Consider the following 19524-nt stretch of genomic DNA (forward strand, 5'->3'; position numbering starts at 1 on the left):
TTTTGCAGATTTGTTTAAAGAATTAAGATCCTAAGAGGGTCCTCATTGCCTCTGAGTTGACCCTTTCTGGCTTCCCAGCCCTGCCTTCTCTATCCCTTAGAATGCTGTACATTCCTGTTGCTTCAATTACTGCTTCCCCTAACTATGCACATGGTTAAAGTCGCTATGCCCACCCCTCACCTGCAGACCGGTTTCACCAGGTTCAGGCCTCCTCCTTGTTTCCCTCATAGTGCAGGGTCCTGTAAAATGACTTAACACTTTCTTACATCATTGACTCAGTTGTGTGCGCTCCAGAAGGGCCTGGTGTGGTAACAGCTGTTAAGCAAGTGAAGGTGAAGCTGTGACCCCAGCTGTGGGTGCAGAGCATAATCTAGGCCGCTTAGCCAGGTGGACAGGGGAGAGCAGAGAGACTACCATAGAGCCAGCCCATCAGAATCACTGTCTGTCCCCTGCCTCTGGGGCCCTCTTTTGTTGGAATGATCTTTGATAGTGCAAGAAGAATTGTCACCTGTAGGGAGGATGTGGGGCATGAGAGTGACAAGGACCAGCTGGCGCCTTACCTCCCTCGTTGAGATTGGTCAGCAGCAGCATTGGAAGGGCAGCTCTAGAAGTTTCCTCAAAGAAGTGCATCGGCCTGAGTCATGGCTCAAAAGCTGTTTAAAATTTTCTTTCCTCTGTGGGTTTCCATCATTTCTGCCACTGTCAGCTTGCAGTAGTACTCTAGCCTGGCCACCTTGGGACAGACACTCGGAAGGGCCCTATGCTAGCTACCTTCTTGTTGTGATAAAGTCCCCAACAATGGCTTAAAGGAAGGGCCATTTGTTTGAAGTGGATGGCAGCAGGAACATGTGGTTGGTCCTCACCTCATCCCATCTGGGAGGAGCAGGAAACAGAGACAGAAGCATGTTGATGATCACCTGCCTCTCCCCTTCCTTCATTTCATCTAGGACCCTAGGCCATGATATGGTACCACCTACACTGACAGCAAGTCTTCTTGCCTCAGTTAAATCTCTCTGGAAATACCCACAAAGCCGTGCTCCAGTGTTGTGTCACCTTGGTGATTCCCAATCCAGTCACGTTATAGGTGAAGACTGTGCCATTTCACCAAACACAAAATGGTATTAACAACTGATTAGCTGAAACTATAGGCCAACTCTCCAGGGATGCCCTATATGACAATCCAGACCACTGTCTCCAAGTCCTCTACACTCCAACCCCCTCACCCTCTCTTTAATGAGAACGTGGAATGGTCTGTCACTGTCTGCCAAGTGTTCTCTCCAGCAGTGAATTGCTCAAACAGTGTTGCATTGTTAGAGCTGAAGCAAGTCGACAGCATACACTTTGCTCTGTGTACGTAACCGTGTGTAAGCTGTGCGGCCCTCTTTATGTCCTCCATGCTACGTAGGAGGCCAGAACTTCTCTCCTCAATTTCTCTCTGTTGGAGAGGAATCTAGAACTTGGATGGTTTCCCATTTGGAAGGCCTTGGGCAGACCATCCCTGGTCTCCTGGCTTGCTGCCTTGTTTCAAAAATAGCTTTGTCTTCCTGGCACTTCATTGATCTGTGGCTGTTGCTTCGAATTTAGAGCCCTTTATGGAATTCTCTTGATACTTAGGAAATGTCATATTTTGTCATGAAACCAGCTTTGACAGTAGTGAATTAGAAAGTAAGTTTTTCTAGTAATTATAAAAATAGGACCTGAGGCTGGCAAGATGGTCATGGAAAGGTGCTTGCTGCCAAGCTTGACAGCCTGAGTTCAGCCACTCCTTTCCATCTGGTGGAAGGAAGGGACCAGCCCCCCCGGTTCTCAGGGTTGTCCTTTGACCGTCACATGTGCCAATACATACATGTGCACAGACACATTTAGAAATAAAATGTAATAACATTTTAAAAGATTTTAGGGTGGAGAGATAGCTCAGTGGCTAAGAGCACCATCTGACCTTTCAGAAAATAAAAGTTTGGTTCTCAGCATGCGTCTGGTGGCTAACAACCATCTATAACTTCAGGTCCAGGGCTTTGGTACCCTCTTCTGGCTTCTGTGGACACGGTATGCACATGGTATATATACCATAACCCTAACCATCAGATGAAACACCCGTACATGTAAAAAATTTTTTTCAAAAAAATTCCAAGAGTTTCAAAATGAACAAGTCCTCCCCACACCTGTCTTACGCGGTGTTCATATTGCTGTGACAAACATCATTGTCTAAAACTAGCTTGTAAAGAAAGGGCTTACTTCATCGCATTCTTCCAGGTAACGTATTGTTCATCACTGAGGGAAGGACACACTCCTGAAGGCAGGAGCTGATACAGAAGCCATAGAGGAATGCTGACGATGGCTTGCTAGGCCTATATTCTTTTTTTTTTTTTTTTTGGTTTTTTGAGACAGGGTTTCTCTGTGTAGCCCTGGCTGTCCTGGCACTCACTTTTGTAGACCAGGCTAGCCTCGAACTCAGAAATTCGCCTGCCTCTGCTAGGATTAAAGGCGTGCGCCAGGCCTATATTCTTAAAGCACCCAGGACCAACATCCCAGGGGTGTCCCCTCTCAAGGTGAGCTGGGCTCTCCAACATCAGTCACCAGTTGAGAAAATGTACCACAGACTTGCCAACAGGCCAGCCTGACAGAGCATTTCTTCAGTTGAGGTTCTCTCTTCGCAGATGACTCTGGCGCCTGTGCTGGAGTCAGCTAGAGTCAGGAGCTCAGTGCTCAGCTTTCCATATGAGAGACAGCACTGGTTAGGAAGGCTGGAGCTTTCCTCTGTAAGCCATGGCTGTGAGGGGTCCCCTCCTGCCTATCACTCCGTGATCATCACCCTTGTTTAGAAATGGAGTTCAGAGTCAGAATGGTACCTAGGTTCCATTCCCAGCACATTACGGGGAAAAGCAAGACAGTTGCCATTCTTCACTGTCTTCTGTGCAGCACAGTTACGGGGTCATGGGTCGTGGCCAGGGAAGGCATTTGCAGGCTGTCTGATGACTGTCTGAGCTTGCACCTCCTCTCTGGGGAGGATCCACCAGAGAGGTCCCTACGGAAGCTGTACGTCTCCATGGAGACTGGAAGAGCAGCCAGAAGGGACCACAGGCCCGGCACATCTTGGTCCAGCTGTGTAACCTTTCCCCTTGTGGTTTACATGCCTTGCTAAGGAACACTCGAGCAGGGAGCACTCATTAAGCCCTGAGCAGGTGAGAAGGAGAAATGATGGCTACTCCTCACACCAGAAAGGAGTCAGCAGGCACCATCTTGAGCTTACTCCTTCCAGTGGCTACAGCATAGAGCTCCTTAAAGAAGAGTAGGGTAGGAGGTGACCAGCATTTTTAGGGCTGCATTTTAATTATAGCAGCTCAGATTGTTTTGCTTTGCTCCATGACTATCTCGATTTTCATTCAAATACTAACAACAAATACAAACAGTAGGCTGATGTACAAGCTGTTTGGGATTCTCTGCCGGACAGGCCAGCAGCTTGCTGTCTGGAAAACCCAACTGGAGTCTTGGAGTTATCTGGCTTTATTTCTTTAAAGTCACGCAATAAGGAGGTTCCTGTTTAGCTACTAAAAGTCATAATGAATTCAGGTGAGTCTCTATAACCACCTTCCAACCCTGGCAAAAACTTGCCTAAACCTAAGCTCATGGTTAGTATGGGAATCCCAGGGGCTACCATTTGATCCCAGCCCCCTAGCCAGGCTCCCACTGAGGCCGGGGAATTTCTCATCCCTGGAGAGAGCTGAGAGAATCCATGCAGCCAGTGTCTGGGGGATGGGTAGCACTGGAGAGCTAAAGGTTGGGGATTGCCGTGTGTACTACCATGTGGGTAGCTCATCTGCAGAGGGAGCTGAGAAAGTCATCTGTACTACTGGCATTAGTGCACACATGCTCCTGCTCCAGAGTTCTGTCAGCCTACTAGCTATGACAGATGCACCCTCTGCTGAAGTTCGTCCATGTTGGGCCTCCTTCCTGCAGTACGTAGTTCTGGCTTTAGCTAGTATTTTTCTCTTATCATTAGGAATACAGTCTTACTATGGACAGTTCTCGTGGGAACTTCAAACCATGGGAAGTACCAAACTTTAGATACCTTGGTTTCTCCTAGACACATATATTCATGATAAAATTTGACTTTCATAATTCAGGCAAAGTAAGAAACAATAACCAATAACAAGACACAATTGCAGCTTGTAATAGACAATGACTGTATTACGTAGGATAAGATTTACATGACCACAGATGCTGTGGTACCGTGCAGTGGGTTTCACCATTGACATGGCTACTGAGTGCTGACAGGAAGGTAACATAGATGTTGGGGTGGCAGAGAGATGGGACAAGGACATGAACTGTCAGGGCAAGGCAAGGGGCATTGTTGGCTCAGGGTGTGCTACTGCCCTTAAAGGGTGCCCCCTCTTGTACTGCTGCTCTAGGAGGCAGCTGTGGATTTGCCACGCACAAGGGGAAGGAGGCGAGAAACAGAGCTTGGGATAGAGGATACTCTGGTGTCTAGAGGTCCAGCTCTAGACAGGGAGAGGTAGAATCTGTTACCAAGACAGGCTCCTTGCTTTGAGTTTTGTTGAAAGAAAGAAAGGAAGGGAGCATCCTACCCAGCCACAGAGGGATTAGGTTAGCTTCATGCTCTAAAGTCTTCTAGCTGTGTCTCCTGGAACCCGATTGAGAAAACGCTACCTTTCTCACTGGCTGGTTGGCCCCTCAACTCAGATGTCCTGAGTCACAGAGAAGCCACTGTCCTCTTCTCTTTGCCTCTTAGCTGTCTGGAAGCTGCATGTCTCAACTGGTGTGTGAGAGTTCATAAAGATTAATATTGGCTGGTTCCCATTTTTGTATGCATAGCTGGAAAATTGTGTGGCATTAAAGTTTTACCAGCTAAAGTACCAGGAAGCTTTCAGTTAATGTGTGAGTGTCAAGTGGCTGAGCTAACTAGAGTGAGAGAATGAGACTCTTCAGTCATTGGCATTAGGAGCAAGAACAGCACTCACAATGGTAGACATTGTCACAGCCGCCATGACAGTGCACATTAGGTTCTACACAGTGTGTCCATTATCTTCCCAGTGCTCGGAAAGACATGTGGTGATAACTGACAACTGGAGCTGAGTGGGCGGGAATGAATGTGTGAGAACTGTGCTGATTGGCTCTAGGAAGTGGCCTCCACAGTCCTTGTGCTGGCACCCAGAGAATGGGCTGCTCTGTCTGGAAAGGAGCAGACTAGCCCTCAGACAGGGAAGGGGTTTAGATGTTTGCCCAACACCAGCCTGGCTGTGAGCTTGTTTTTGTTTTGTGTTTTTATCTGGTGTGACATAGCTCCCCGTGAAGCCTCTCTGTCACCTCTGTGCTCCCAGGCATGTTCATAAGGGACCCTCGCCTTCTCACTGCAGCGACTGCTAGTTTGTGGAAAAGAAATAGCATGAGGCACAGACGCAAGAAAGGGTAGGTGTTTGGAAAAGTGGGTGAGTGTGAAGTTTAAGGACTTTCCACTGCCCCACAGTTGGCCCTGGCATTCCTCCAGCATTACAATGTCTGTCAACATTAGCACACCTCCAGGCACCCAGACTAGGTGTCAGGTCCTGTGCTGCTCAGCATGTGCTGGTGTTATTCTATTCAGTGGCGGAGCTCAGAGCCTTCACATGCTAGCAAGTGCTTAACTTCAAGTGATATCCTTAGCCCTTTGTTTTTCTTTTTCTTTTGAAACAGGGTCTGGCTAAGTTGTCTAAACTGGCCACAAACGCACTCTCTAGACCCAGCTGGACCCAAACTCTCCACCCCCCTGCTTCAGGCTCAACAGTAGCTGGGATTTCAGGCTACTCTGAAATCATGCCACTGTGTTAGCTCAGCATAAATGACTTAAAGCACTTTCCCCAGGGCATCTCTTCAAGCTGCTTCCTATGGAAAGTCTCCTGAGGGGTCACAGTTTGCCTGGGAGGTGTTCTTGACTGAGCTGTCCCTAAAGGCCTTCCTGTGGAGGCCTGCTGTCATCCCAAGAGTTGTAGTCATAGAGAGGGGCTATGCTGGGTAAATGGCTTGTAAAGGAGGTTATGGGGTGGGGTTGGGGATGGGGTGCCTGGCATTCACTGTTTTACAGACAGTGCAGTGAGAACTCCAAGTCCCAGGGCATGAACAGCTGAGCAGGTTGAGGCTGTGATGGACTGGATGAGCATGTGAGACCAGGTTTCTTGGAAGCCCAGAGGGAGAAGAGGGAGAGGTGCCATTGACTGAGGTGGGAAAGAGGGAGGGCTGGAGTGCAGAGAGCTGAAGCAACCAAGACCATCCTACGCTGTGAGATGGCATTTCAAGTACCTTTTCAAGTACCCAAGACTAGGCAATTCATAAATATCATTTCTTACGTTCTGGATTCTACAATTGGAGTGCTAGCACTTGGTATCTGGTGAGGGCCTTCTTATGCCCTCACACCGTGGAATACAGAAGTGTGAAAGGTTAGGTACATTTAGCCCACTTGAAGGGCACCAGTCCTATCCGTGAGGACGGAGCCTGTCTTCTAAGAGTTCACCTGGTAATACCATCCATTGACCACTGAGTTTCACTGCAGTCCATAAAGCGACTGGTCTCCTGAGTAGGGAATACATGCACATATGCATCTGGGGCCAGGCACCATCTTATCTCAGTTATCATATTCATTATATTTGCAATCATGCTACCTAAATGGTGTTCAGCCATTACCATCATTATATATTTATAGTTATTAGCAGAAAACAGGAAATGGGAAGCAGGAGGTAAATAATTGAATGACTCCATGAGAATGTGTGTGCATGCATGTGTGTGCATATGCATGTGCATGTGTGTGCATTGGTGTGTCTATGTGTGTGTATGCATGTGCGTGTGTTTGGGTGAAGTTGTTTGTGCCATGGGTGACAAGGGATGTACATTGATTGTTAGCACTTTGTTCTACTTGTGCTTGATTTCTAAAGCGATCCCCCCCTCCCAGTTTTCCACACACTAATCATGCTGAACTGCTTTGTAGCATGGCTACACTGAGTCAGAGCTTTATACTTTGTTGCGTAGAAATCAGTTCTTTGAGCAAAGCGATACTGATTGCATGAGAGCTGTGATTCCTACTGAGTGTCCGTCATCACAGTACAGTTGTTGGCTGTGGTCATCACCGCATAGAAGGAGGGGTTGGTGAGGGTTGGGACCCACCTGAGATTCCAGCCACTCCTCCTAGATATCTGGATGCAGTTCTTCTCTAATTTCATAGAGGGGTGGGGAGGATGAGGTGGAGGCTCCTGGAGGTTGAGAGTGGCTCCCTCCATCTGTTGGCTACAAGACAGCCATCATCCATGCTGAGTTAGGGCTTTCTAGTGGAGCAGTTTCAGGGTCACCTATGCTCCTTCCAGCAGCCTCCCTCCAGGCTCCGTAAGCCTGGTGAGCTCATTGGCCCCACAGGGTGAGCTTTGACTGGGGCCTCATTAGAAAGCAGGCAGATGTTCTTTACAACTCTCCCAAGGGAAGGACTTTCCCAACACCCTGATACTACCTTTCTGATGCTGGACTCTTATCCAGACTGTTTTTACTTGCAAGGTAGTGTTTGGGAGTTGAGAATTGGCAGGAAGACATTTTGTTTGAGTCGGCATCCAGGCTGCAGGATACTTGTCTCCTTTGGCTATTACTCATAGTAACCTTTGTTGCCCGTTAGTGCTGATGTCACAGTGATCTATGATTTTTAGCTATCCTGGGTTTGGGATTTAAGGGAAAATTTCTCTTTTTCCATCCTTTGTCATAGGCTGTCCCTCAGGACTGCTGGCTCGCTCTGACTCACGTCTTTCATGCCACTGCCTCTCAAGTGCCTTGTGTGTAGAGAGAGCTACGTGGGGAAGGCTCCAGGCCCTTTGTAGACAGGTTCAGCATAGGGCTGGGCTGGGCAGGGCAGAAGAGCCCCGTTTGTATTTGGGCCTTTTTTTCTTCAGATAATTTTCACTTCCATGTGACTTTTGAGAGGATGCACCCCTCTATATAGTATTCCCTATCCCCATTTTTATGAGCCTAATTTTAGAAAAATGCCACTCTTAAGATGAACTAGAATAGCTCTTGCATGTGACTCACCCTCCTCCTGCAGTTCCAGCCTCCAGCCTCCAAGAGGTGGCAGAGCCTCCTCAGCTTCAGCGAGGACAAGGGAAGGAGGGCCTTTCCCTCGACGTTCTCTAGAAGCTTCTGAGATGCCTTGCCATCTCTAGGTTCCATTCATCCCCTGTGAGGATCCTCACGCCCCCTTTGCTTTCTGCCTTCCGTTGTCAGTGCCCCACCCCTCCGTAGGTTCCAGGCACTGGTGATGTAGGACCTTCCTTGGCTGACCTTTGCTCTCCTGTCATAGGGAGACAGGATCCTCTGTGGAGTGGGGAAGGAGGCAGTCTCATTGGCTGCTGCTTTCTTTTTTCCAGCTTAAGCCTCTCCCCACATTCTTGCGCCCCCTTGACTAAAGTGAAGTTTTTCTTCTTCCTAATGAACTCCAATCTTCAAATAGAACTGGGAGCAAAATTGGGGACACTGGGAATTTAGGAATCCTTAGTGAATTATTTTAAATTAGTGAGGGAAACCAAGTTTAGCTTAACAAATTGCCTTGCGTTCTGGGACTTGGTGATTTAAATTATAGATTATAATTAAATGCCCCCAAATAGAATGAGAAGTAACTGCTAAAATCTTTTGACCTAAAAGTTCCTCTAACCTATGAACTAGTACAAAATTAGTGTGTAAATACCCCTTTTTGCAAATTTTAATCTTTGGAGAACTCCCAATATATATGACAGAAACCACCCTCCTCAGAGACAGGTGAGCAGGTAGAGTGGGCAGGAGGAAAGAGAGGGTGGGTTGTCAGCCATGCTGGGGTAGGATGTCAGGGTGTAGATAGGGCTGTTTGCTAGTGGTACATCTTTCTGTCTTAAGGGCTCACTTGAATCTTCACCATTATTCGTAGAGAAAGGTAATGAGGCAGGTCGTAGAATGCTGAGATTACAGTTGAAAACAACAGCTCCTTCCACATACTGTCATAGCCAGTGTTTAATGCAGCCTTTGGAACATGTGAAGATGGCAGTGTGGAAGACAGAACCGTTCCCTGAAACCACTTCAGCCCTGGTGGCCATCTTGTTAACAGCTTTCACTGGCTCTGTGTCTTGTTTCTTTTAAGTTGTTGTGACTAAAGATCAGGTGGTGCAAAACTGATAAAGGGTTTGCTTTGCTGTCCTTGGGACCATCACTAAAGGCATCAAATATACTTCTTACTGAGGTGCAAAACCTACCTGCGTATGATACAATGGCTTGTCACAGGCTCACTTAGGGAACCTGCACCCCAGCCAGGAACAGAATGTTCTCAGCCCAGGAGCCACTCACACCTTTGTAGTGGACACCCAGCCCTACATCTTATCTTTTTGACTTCACAACACGGATTCTGAGCCCTGTGCCTGCACTTCACACCAAGTGGACTGCCCCAGTTGGCCTCTGTATGGTTGGCTTTCCCAGTGATTAATCTGTTTTGCTCTGTACATTTTATGGATGATAAACTACTCTTTTTTTTTTTTTTTTTTGGTTTTTTTCGAGACAGGGTTTCTCTGTATAGCCCTGGCTGTCCTGGAACTCACTTTGTAGACCAGGCTGGCCTCGAACTCAGAAATCCACCTGCCTCTGCCTCCCAAGTGCTGGGACTAAAGGCGTGTGCCACCACGCCCGGCTCGATAAACTACTCTTAATGTCTGTCACTGCTCTAAAAAGTCTCCATGGTGTGTGTGTATACATATATAAATGTGCCTTTCTGTATCCTGTGTTGTGCCCCAGATTGTATCCCATGTTTCAGCTGGATCACTGGCTGGTCACCTGCTGTTTGGATAGTGACTTCAGCTGTCCAGAGTAGCTACACCAGTCCTTCTCCAGCCCAGCAGAACTGGTTCCAGTTCTCTTGCACCCTTGCCAGCTCTCGGAGCTCTCTCTTTATCTCTGTAGCTGTTTAAGTGGTGGTTTTAGGCCTCAGAGCTTCAGTTCATATTGTGCATGACTTCTGGGTGTTTTAGAATGATTTTAGTGTCTCATGATGTTCCAGAACATACGGTAACTGGACACTTAGATTGATTCTAGTCTTCATTATTTACAATAAGCATTTTTGTTGCATGAGTCTTTTCCATGTTTGGAATGCTTGGCAAGAATATTTTTGTTTATAAAATGTAATATAAATTGTATTGTGAAATCATTGTATCACTCTGGAATGTTATCCATAGTATAGAGGGCACAGGTCTTCCAGTAGTATATAATTTGGAAGAACAGATGGGTAGGTGGAACAGGTGGAGTTAGTGTTACTTTGCTTGAGTTTGATGGGTTTATAAAATACCATACATATACTCCTGTTTCCTGACTTCCTTCCCTTGATGCTTGCATCACCCATGAGCTTGGTCCACTTCTACTGCACCTATTGCTGTAGGGTTTTAGTGAGCTTGGTCCACTCCTACTGCATCTATCACTGTGGGATTTCAGGAGTTGTCCTAGTTTTGTGTCTGCCACTGTGACACACACACACTGAAAAGAAGCACCTTAGAGAAGAAAGGGTTTTCTTGGCTTACAGTTCAAAAGTCATCACAATGTAGGTTGGGGTGGGGATGGTCAAAGCAGGAGCTCAGGCAGTCTGCTGACTGCATCACACCAACAGGCAAGAGCAGAGAGAAACGTGTGTGTCCATGTTCAGTGACTGCTTTCTCAGGCAGGTGTCTTCATATGTAAGCAGCTCAGGGCCAGCAGTGGGTGATGGGAGAGATGGCGCTATCTACAGTGGGCTGGGTCAGTTAGCCGGCAGGACCACCTGCCACAGACTTGTCTGTAAACCAACATGAGCTAGACAAAGACCAGCCATTGAGGTAGTCTTGGTACTTTCTAAGTTTCAGCATTTAACTTGCAAATTCTTTGGATTACAGCAGTGAGTAACTTCTCCCTTTTAGCAATTTCCAAAGTGGCTCTCCAACAAGTCCATAGCCCTGGTGGCTGAGGCTCATAGGTCAGAGATCTTTGGTTTACCCCAGTGGGAAGGTTAAGAGCACAGCCTGTAGAAGGACATGAGTCAAGGTCTGAGTGTGTTGCCCTACTGTGCCCTCCTGCTCACTCTCACCGGGTTTGTGAGCAGGGCCCTGAGACCTGCCTTAATGCCTCATGACTCCCTGGCCTAAGTTTCATTTTGCAGGGAGGAACCTGCTCACCATGTAGTGATGGCAAGTGGGGGCCCAGTGGAGCACACGGAGCCCTCTCTCCTAATGTGTGTTTGGCTCTCAGTGTGCTTCTCTGAGACAGTGCAGCTAGCCTCTTAGACAGCAGAGAACAGAGCTTCAGAGCTGCACTGCAGCCCCTCCTGGGGGCAAGCCAGGACCTAGCTCTCCTCATTTCCTCCAAACCACATTCCCTCTTGTATCTTGCAGGCAGGCCCGTGCTCCCTGACAGATAACCCTTGGTGTGGACGGGAATGTGCATTTTCCTCTCTTGTTCCTTTGAGCGAGAAGCTAGAGGGAAGTCCCTGCTCTGGGGAACTTGACATTTTGTGAGCTCATCAAGTTGTGCTTTTCTGTTTCTAGATGATGGATCTGGATGTCCTTCTGTGACGCAATGCCACGTGGTCCAAAAGCAAGCATGTATGGTAAGTCACTTGTCAGACTGACCTGAGCAGTAGCCTGGCTCTTCACATAGTCTCTGTCCTTCCAGCAGAGGTTGTGCTGTGGGAGTTGATAGAAGATTGAAGATTCTGTGAGACTTGCCAGTAGAAGAGTGCTAGAGAGCAGTAAGAAACTCGTAAACACATTACTCTACAACTACATTTAGGCCATCTGTAATGCGGCCTGTTTTGGTAGAAGAGCATCCTCGGGTACACCATGCAGAGGGCAGGGAGGAGGAAGACAGGAGGAGGTGTCAGACATCCTAGCTTGATTCCACCCTGTCACAAGACACTGCTCTCAACATCTTGCCAGGGTCAGGTCCTGCTCTCTTCCCATAGGCATAGTCTCTCCATCATCACCTTGACTCTCACCAGTGTTTACTCCCTTGTCTCAGGGCTATTGCCATCGTAGGAGTCCAGGGCCTGGAGACGGCTCTGCTTTGGGGAATCAGGTGAGGTGTGACCCAGGAACAAGAAGCATACCCTCACCAATGACATCATGACAGCAAGAGAGCACAGCCCTCGCCATGGTGCCAGGGCCCGTGCGATGCAGCGGGCTTCCACCATTGACGTGGCAGCCGACATGGTCGGCCTTTCTTTGGCAGGTGAGCCTCCCATGCCTACACTAGACATCTGGTCATGAACATGACACATTCAGGCTCTGTGCTGGAGCTGTGTTGGAAGGGCCAGGGGAGGGCAACCAAGCCTTTAAAAGAGGGTGTCCGGGTGTGGACTCTTGGTTGAAGTAGGACTCGAGATAGCTAATGCTCCTGAAACTGGGAACTGGTCTGGTGCACCTGAAGAGCATGTGTTTTCTAGCTCCAGTGGGCACCCTGGGCTGCCTTCCATAGGCAGAGTGAAAAGAGCTCTGAGGCTTTTTTTGTTTTGTTTTTGTTTTTGTTTTTGTTTTTGTTTTTGTTTTTGTTTTTTCAGAATCACTAAACTGTTTCAAAGTTTATAAACCATCTACTATAATATTTTTGGGTGGCCTATACAAACTTGTTTCTATTTTGGTACAAAACAAATACAACCTAAATTCTGTGGAAGATTTATTTTGGGTGACTTTTCCTGTCATCTCTCCTTTACCAGGAAATATCCAAGATCCAGATGAGCCCATTTTAGAATTCAGCTTAGGTAAGTACCTCTCTCTTGATTGTTACTGCTAGTCTGTCTCTAAGAGCCTGCCGTCACCTCCACTGCTGCTTCTGAGGAGTGCAGCATCTCAGAGGCTGCTTCTTATAACCGACTACTCCAGGGTGACTGAGCTGGCCGTGATGGAGATTGGAGCTGTGTTCAGGGGGATTGTTGTGAATAAAGTCACAGTCCACATGTGGGTGCCAATCTTTTTATGGAGGCAAATGTTCATGCTAAGAATGGAGTGTTTGGAAGGCTGTGTGATGCTGCGATGAGCAGGCTAGCTCCGTGCAGGCAGTGTGTGGTTGGCCATGTTCTCACATCTGCTACAGAGTTACTTGTCTCTTTGGAGGGAGGGGCAGTGTCACTGGGTGGGGGCCCATACACCTGGCAGAAGGAGAATGAGGGCAGAGGAGGGAAGAAGCCAGAGTTAGGGCTCAGGTTCCCTTTACATCTACGGATGGTAGGGGAAGTGTTGCCATCTCAGCCAGCACTGGGAGTGCTATATTGATATAGGGATTTATACGACGCATTGAGCTGTAAAATGGGCATGTGCTGTAAGAAATTTATATCTCAAAGTGACTTAGCATAAGACCAAAGAAGTGAAAGACTGACCAGCAGCCCACATGGCACGCCTACAGCATGAGGCAGGGGAACCTGGATGAAGCAGGTGTTGCAGGAGTGGAAGACAGTACCAAAGAAATTGTGACTCACACCTCTAAGAAGGAAGGGTGCACCTGAGTGTGTCCCCCAACAGCACTGCTGGCAAGAAGCAGCTGAAGAACAGAGGATAGGCTGAAGTTTAAAGCCTAACATGAGATTGACAATTCAATAAGGCCTGGAAAATATCCAAGAAGTTGACTTGGCAAGCAACATAGGAAACAGGAGAGAGGTGGACAGTCCAGGATGCCTTCATTTAAAAGAGAAAATGGAAAAATGAGCACAGAGAGGAAGTTTAAAGATAATACAAGAAATCCTGTAGCCCTGAAGAATGTGAGTTTAGTTTAAAATACCTCTCAGGCATCATGTTTTCCACCACATCTGGAAAGCACCTGGCTGCCATGTTTCTCAAGTGCCCCACCTCTCCTTCAGAACTCTGTTTAAACCTGGCTTGGTGACCTTGATGACCTCCCGGGTCGCTTGGAAACTACTGTCCTTTCTTTCTGTCTTTCCCTCTCTCTATTTCTCTCTCTCTCCCCCCCTCTCTTTCCTTCCTTCCCTCCTTTCCGTTCTTCAGACTATATAATGTTAGCTGACATCTCCCAAGTGTGCCAACTCCTTCTTTGTCTGCCCAGAGCTGAGCTCCTCTCGATTTTTTTCAGTTCCGTTATTGTACTTTTGAATATTATTCTCCACATGGCTAGGTTTATGATTTCAGTTCCTTCACTGATAATTTCTATTTAATAAGACATTTTCATCATACTTTACCTAGTTTCTTAGTAGGTCAGACATCAGTGTCCCTCAGGGACAGGCACTGTTGACTTTTTTACGTTTTAAATTCATCTATGTGCGACCAGGATTTGTCCTGTGTGTTTTATTTTTGTGTGTGTGTGTTTCATAAATTGTGGTTAAAGATGAGACATTTTGAACAATGTGATGTAGTGACTTTGGAAATCACATTCTCTCTTTTTCCGGGGTTTTCTGTTGCTACCACTCTTATTACTGCTGTTGCCATGGCTCAGGAACAGCCTCTGTCATGTGGGACTCTCGGACACCTGCTGGCTGCTTGATAGTCAAGTTAAATTGGAGATCCATATATCCCCCCCCCTCTCTCTCTTTCTCTCTCTCTCTCTCCTCATGTGTGTGTGTGTGTGTGTGTGTGTGTGTGTGTGTGTGTGTGTGTGTGCGCGCATGTGCATCTGTCCATGCCTATGGAGGCCAAAAAATGGTTCCAGATCCCTTGGAGATGGAGATGCTGACCTTTGAGAGCAGTCAGACATGGATGCTCGGATCTGAATTCTAGCAGCCATGTTAGAGCAGTGAACACTTTAATTGTTTAGCTGTCTCTCCAATCCCATCTGGATGATTCTAAGATCTTCATTTTATTCCCCATGTTCTGCAGTTCCATCATGATAAAACTTGCTAAAGGTCCTTTTCGATCAGAGCTGAGATAAACTCCAAAGAGAGCCATATCTAGAGCCATCCTATCAAAACTGTTGAAAGTTGAGGACGAAATGTAAAAAGCAGCAACAAACTGTGAGCTTTACGTTTAGACCTCGTTTTAAAATGCCAGAGGAGGAACAGAGGCAGGAGCAGGAGGAAGAGGAAGAGGAGGAAGAGGAAGAAAAGAGAAGAAGATGGAAAGGAGGAAGGAGTTCGAAAGCAGTAGGGTAACACTGAAAATTCTTTAAAAGGCAGCTAAGCTAGAATTACATAGTCAGCAAAAACATCTTTGAAAGATGAGGACATAATGTTCAACACAAACTAGTTCACAGTGTTTTCAACATTGTTTGTAGTAACCAGGAAATAGAGGCAATCAAATGCCCACCGATTGATGGGCAGTGCCTCAACTCATTCAGAAGTTACTCAGTAATATAAAGGAGCAAAGTACTGATGCTCGTTGTTTAAAAAAAAGCATCTTCAATAAATGGTGCTGGTCTAACTGGCAGTCTGTATGTGGAAAATTAAAATAGATCTGTATTTATCACCCTGCATAAAGCATAAGTCCAAGTGGATCAAGGACCTCAACATAAAACCAGATACACTGAATTGAAGAGAAAGTGGGAAAGAGCCTTGAACTTACTGGCATAGGGAGAAATTTCCTAAACAGAACTCAAATTGCTCAGGCTCTAAGATCAACAATTAATAAGTGGGACCTCATGAAACTGAAAAGCTTCTGTAAGGCAAAAGACACAGTTAGTAGGACAAATTGGCAACTCACAGTTTCGGGGGAAAAAAAAAAAAACTTCACCAACCCCACATCTGATAAAGGGCCAATATCCAAAATATATAAAGAACTCAAGAAGCTAACCTCATAAAAACCAAATAACCCAATTTAAAAATGAGGTACAGAGCTAAGCAGAGAATTTTCAACTAAGGAATATCAAATGGCCAAGAAGCACTTAAAGAAATGTTGAACACCCTTAGTCATTAGGGAAATGCAAATCAAACAACCCTGAGATTCCACCTCACACCAGTCAGAATGGCTAAGATAAAAAAACTCAGCCTACAGCAGATGCTGGCAAAGATGTGGAGAAAAGGGACATTCCTCCATTGTTGGTGGGATTACAAGCTGGTACAACCACTCTGGAAATCAATCTAGCAGCTCCTCAAAAATTTGGAATTAGTTCAATAGTGCTTTTTTACAATACTGCAGCCAACGCAGGCCGGACTAACGCATGAGGCAAACAAGAAGCTGACAGAAAAGCTTAATAGACAAGGAACACTTGAAAGAAAGGCAGGGCAGTAATGACAGGACCAGGGCCTCGCAAAGCCCCAACATATGGAAGCCAGCACACACAGAGGGCTAGGGTAAGAACCAAATGAGCTTTATAGGATTGGGATATAGAATAAATGAACCTAAAAGTCTATGAATGCAGCCACTGTGTGATCAAAATCAAAAAGATTTTTTAAAAAGCCAATTTGACACAATTGAGGCAAAATTGGTGATTCTAGGCAAAGACCAAAATGAAACTTCCAAACTGAAGCTGGAGAGATGAAGCAATAGAAAATGGGTGGTATTAAAAACCATAGCAGTGGCTAGGTACGGTGGACACACCTTTAATTCTAGCACTTGGGAAGGAGAGGCAGGCCAATTTCTGTGAGTTCAGGGCCTTCTTAGTCTCTGAAGTGAGTTCCAGCCAGCCAGGGCTGCCAAGTAAGATCCTGTTTCAGAAACAAACTAATGATCCCACAAAACCTACAGTAAGAATGTTTAGTCTGTTTGTATTCAAAACAAAACAAAACAAAGCTGGGGTTAGCATTTGTACTGGAGCATTTCTTCCACTGTGATAAACCAGAACTGAACACGTCTAGGTACATCATAGTAGAGCTATTGAAAGCCAATCTTGGAGAAATTGTAGGAGCTACACACATACACACACACACACACACACACACACACACACACAAACACACACACAGAACAATAATTAGACTGTCAGTTTTATAGCAGTAAAAAATAGAACCCCTGAGACAATATATTTAAAGGTCTTAGAGGAAATAACTACCTAGAGAAAATACCCTTCAATCATTCAGGTGCACTGAGATATTTTTAAGCCGTACAAACTGAAGGGATGCGTCAGCCTCTACATAGCCTTGCAGTCTCAACAGTGCTACGGGGTGCTCCTCAGGAGCAGGCAGGCAGAGTCACACTAGAAAGGATTGAGACTGCGTGGCCGGGGGGACTGTGCAACAGCTGCGTGAACAGTGGCTCTAACATGGTATGTGCACACATGTGTGATAGGGAGGAACGGCTGGCAGAACAGGATGAATGCAGCCACTGTATGATCAGAACCTAACAAGGTGGTTGGGCTTTGGGCAAGGTGACCAAGGCAGCTTACAGAAGAAGTGGGGTAGGAGTCTGTGATGGTGGGGAGGCACAGCAACAAGCAACAGCAGTCTCAGCTGGAGCATAAGCTGAGGGCTCGCACCTTGGAACTCAAGCACACAGCAGAAAGAGCAGCTAGCAGTAGGGAGAGGCCTCAAAATCAAAGCCCACCCCTAGTGATGTACTTCCTCCAATGAGGCCACAGTTCCTAAATCTCCTGACAGTGTCATCAGCCTGGAAACAGATGTTCAGATGCCTGAGACTGTGGAGGGGTACTTCAGGGGACAGTGATCATGAAGAATTGATTAACTTTAATTAACGTTACTTGGAACACACCAAGGCATTGGTCTTCCCTAACCTACAGTGTGTAGTGCCTCCTCCTTATTTTCTGTCTTTCTAATTCTTTCAAGGTTTCCCCCATTTCTTTCTGTCCGTCTCACCGTCTTCCTTTCATCCTGTTCCCTGCACAGAGCTTACCTCCTGTGACTGTGAGGATGTAGTTTGGAGTTAGAGTTGACCCCATATGCTTGATGATAACAGAAATACAGATAGTATAATAGCTGCCACCTTAACTGTCTCGAGTGTACCCGATGGTGTTAGATGCGTTTGCACAGCTGCATAGCTGTTGCTATCATCACCTCAGGACTCATGTTGTCTTAAAAAAACTGGAGATTTAGTAATGTTTAGTGCCCTTCTTATTTTTAAAAGATCTTTTATGTGTATCTATAAGTGCCTACATATGTCATATTATATTGTATTGTGTTATATTTATTGTATGTGACTATGCTGTCACACTCTGAATCAGAAGATCGTTTATTTTATGTGTATACTATATTGCACTGTGTTATATTTATTGTATGTGACTACGCTGTCACACTCTGAATCANAAGATCGTTTATTTTATGTGTATACTATATTGCACTGTGTTATATTTATTGTATGTAACTATGCTGTCACACTCTGAATCAGAAGGCTACCCTAGTGCCAGGGGTGGAAGAGGGAAAAGAATGAGAAGACAGGTTTTTAAATCCCCTGTCTTACTGACAGTGTGATCATGGTGTCTCTGGGAGTATTATTTTAAGCTTTCCTTTGGGTTTGTGTAGAGCAATGAGCTAAGTAGAACTCTCTCCAAAAGGATTCCTTTTTACTCTGTCTTGATTTTATAGCTTGCAGTGAGCTGCACACTCCATCGCTAGATCGAAAACCAAATAGTTTTGTGGCTGTGAGTGTCACCACCCCTCCACAGGCATTCTGGACGAAGCACGCGCAGACAGAGATCATCGAGGTGGGTGCTGCTGGTCCCTTTCTGTCAGGGAGCCCTCCTGCTCATGGTTGTCAGTGGCCCCAGCAGAAGGGTCACTCAGTTCTTGGGTAGCTGTGGCTTTGGTTCCATTTCAGCTCATTTATCCATTTTGTCACAGTTCTGGGGTGGCCCTCCATTTGCCACATCCTGCCTGAGCTTTGATAGACTGTTGGTTAAGGAGGGACCTATAAGGCTGATTGACTTTTAAGAGATGAGATGTAGCTGTCTGTCCCCTGTCACTCCCATTGCTGCTATGATTAGAGAATTCTGTTCATTCCACAGTGCTTGGAAGGTGTTTACTGTTAGGCTGGGGCATGCCTGTATTCTTTATTAATTTTTATTTTTGCATTTTTGGTGTTATGTATTTTGTGCTTTTAAAAAATAATTTACATAGCTTTACTTAGTGAAGTTTACTATATCTTTTTAGATAGTTGAGCACATTATATGAGTTATGGTACGGGTCATAGGAGATTCTGACATGGCATTCCACAGGATTTTATTTGTAATATGAATAATTACCAAATCAAACTTCATTTTAATTTTTATATTTCTATGCTTTTATACATGAACTCATTAATACATAATTTTAATTCAACTTTTCCATTTTAGAAGCTAGCCCCTCTAAGTGAGGTTGCCTATGGTAGAAGCACTTGTTGAGCACTGGCCTCAGACCAAGCACTGTGTTGATTGTTGGTACAAAACCCATAAGGACACAGCCCTTGACCTCAAGCTTCCCAAGGATGGGGGCTGAAATAACCCTGATCACTTCATGCACTGGAAAGAAAGCCTGGGGACCATTAGGGTAGCAGGGTGGGGACACAGGAGCTATATCCCTTTAAGCAGGCTTCCTAGCCAGGACTTGATCTCAGGTCCAGGCAGGGGCCTGGTTCTGCATGTCTTGCAGGTAATGCTTATGTTTCCAGTCTAGGACTGAACATAGTATGTGGTGCCAGGTGATAGCAGAACATCATG

At 46.1% G+C, this 19524-nt stretch overlaps 1 protein-coding gene across 17 annotated transcripts in view; it reads left to right on the top strand.

The window, feature by feature from the left end:
• Positions 1-19524, top strand: part of Inpp4a (inositol polyphosphate-4-phosphatase type I A) — a 112893-nt gene that overhangs the window by 45796 nt on the left and 47573 nt on the right. For all 17 annotated transcript variants that reach the window (XM_029475253.1, XM_029475146.1, XM_021170851.2 and 14 more), the window contains exons 2-5: positions 11550-11611; positions 12022-12231; positions 12716-12760; positions 18416-18534. In XM_029475253.1, the coding sequence (XP_029331113.1) occupies positions 12126-12231; positions 12716-12760; positions 18416-18534 (270 nt within the window). In that variant the 5' untranslated portion in view covers positions 11550-11611; positions 12022-12125. The remainder of the gene's footprint in view (positions 1-11549; positions 11612-12021; positions 12232-12715; positions 12761-18415; positions 18535-19524) is intronic.

Source organism: Mus caroli, chromosome 1 (assembly GCF_900094665.2).
Source record: "Mus caroli chromosome 1, CAROLI_EIJ_v1.1, whole genome shotgun sequence".
NCBI lineage: Eukaryota > Metazoa > Chordata > Mammalia > Rodentia > Muridae > Mus > Mus caroli.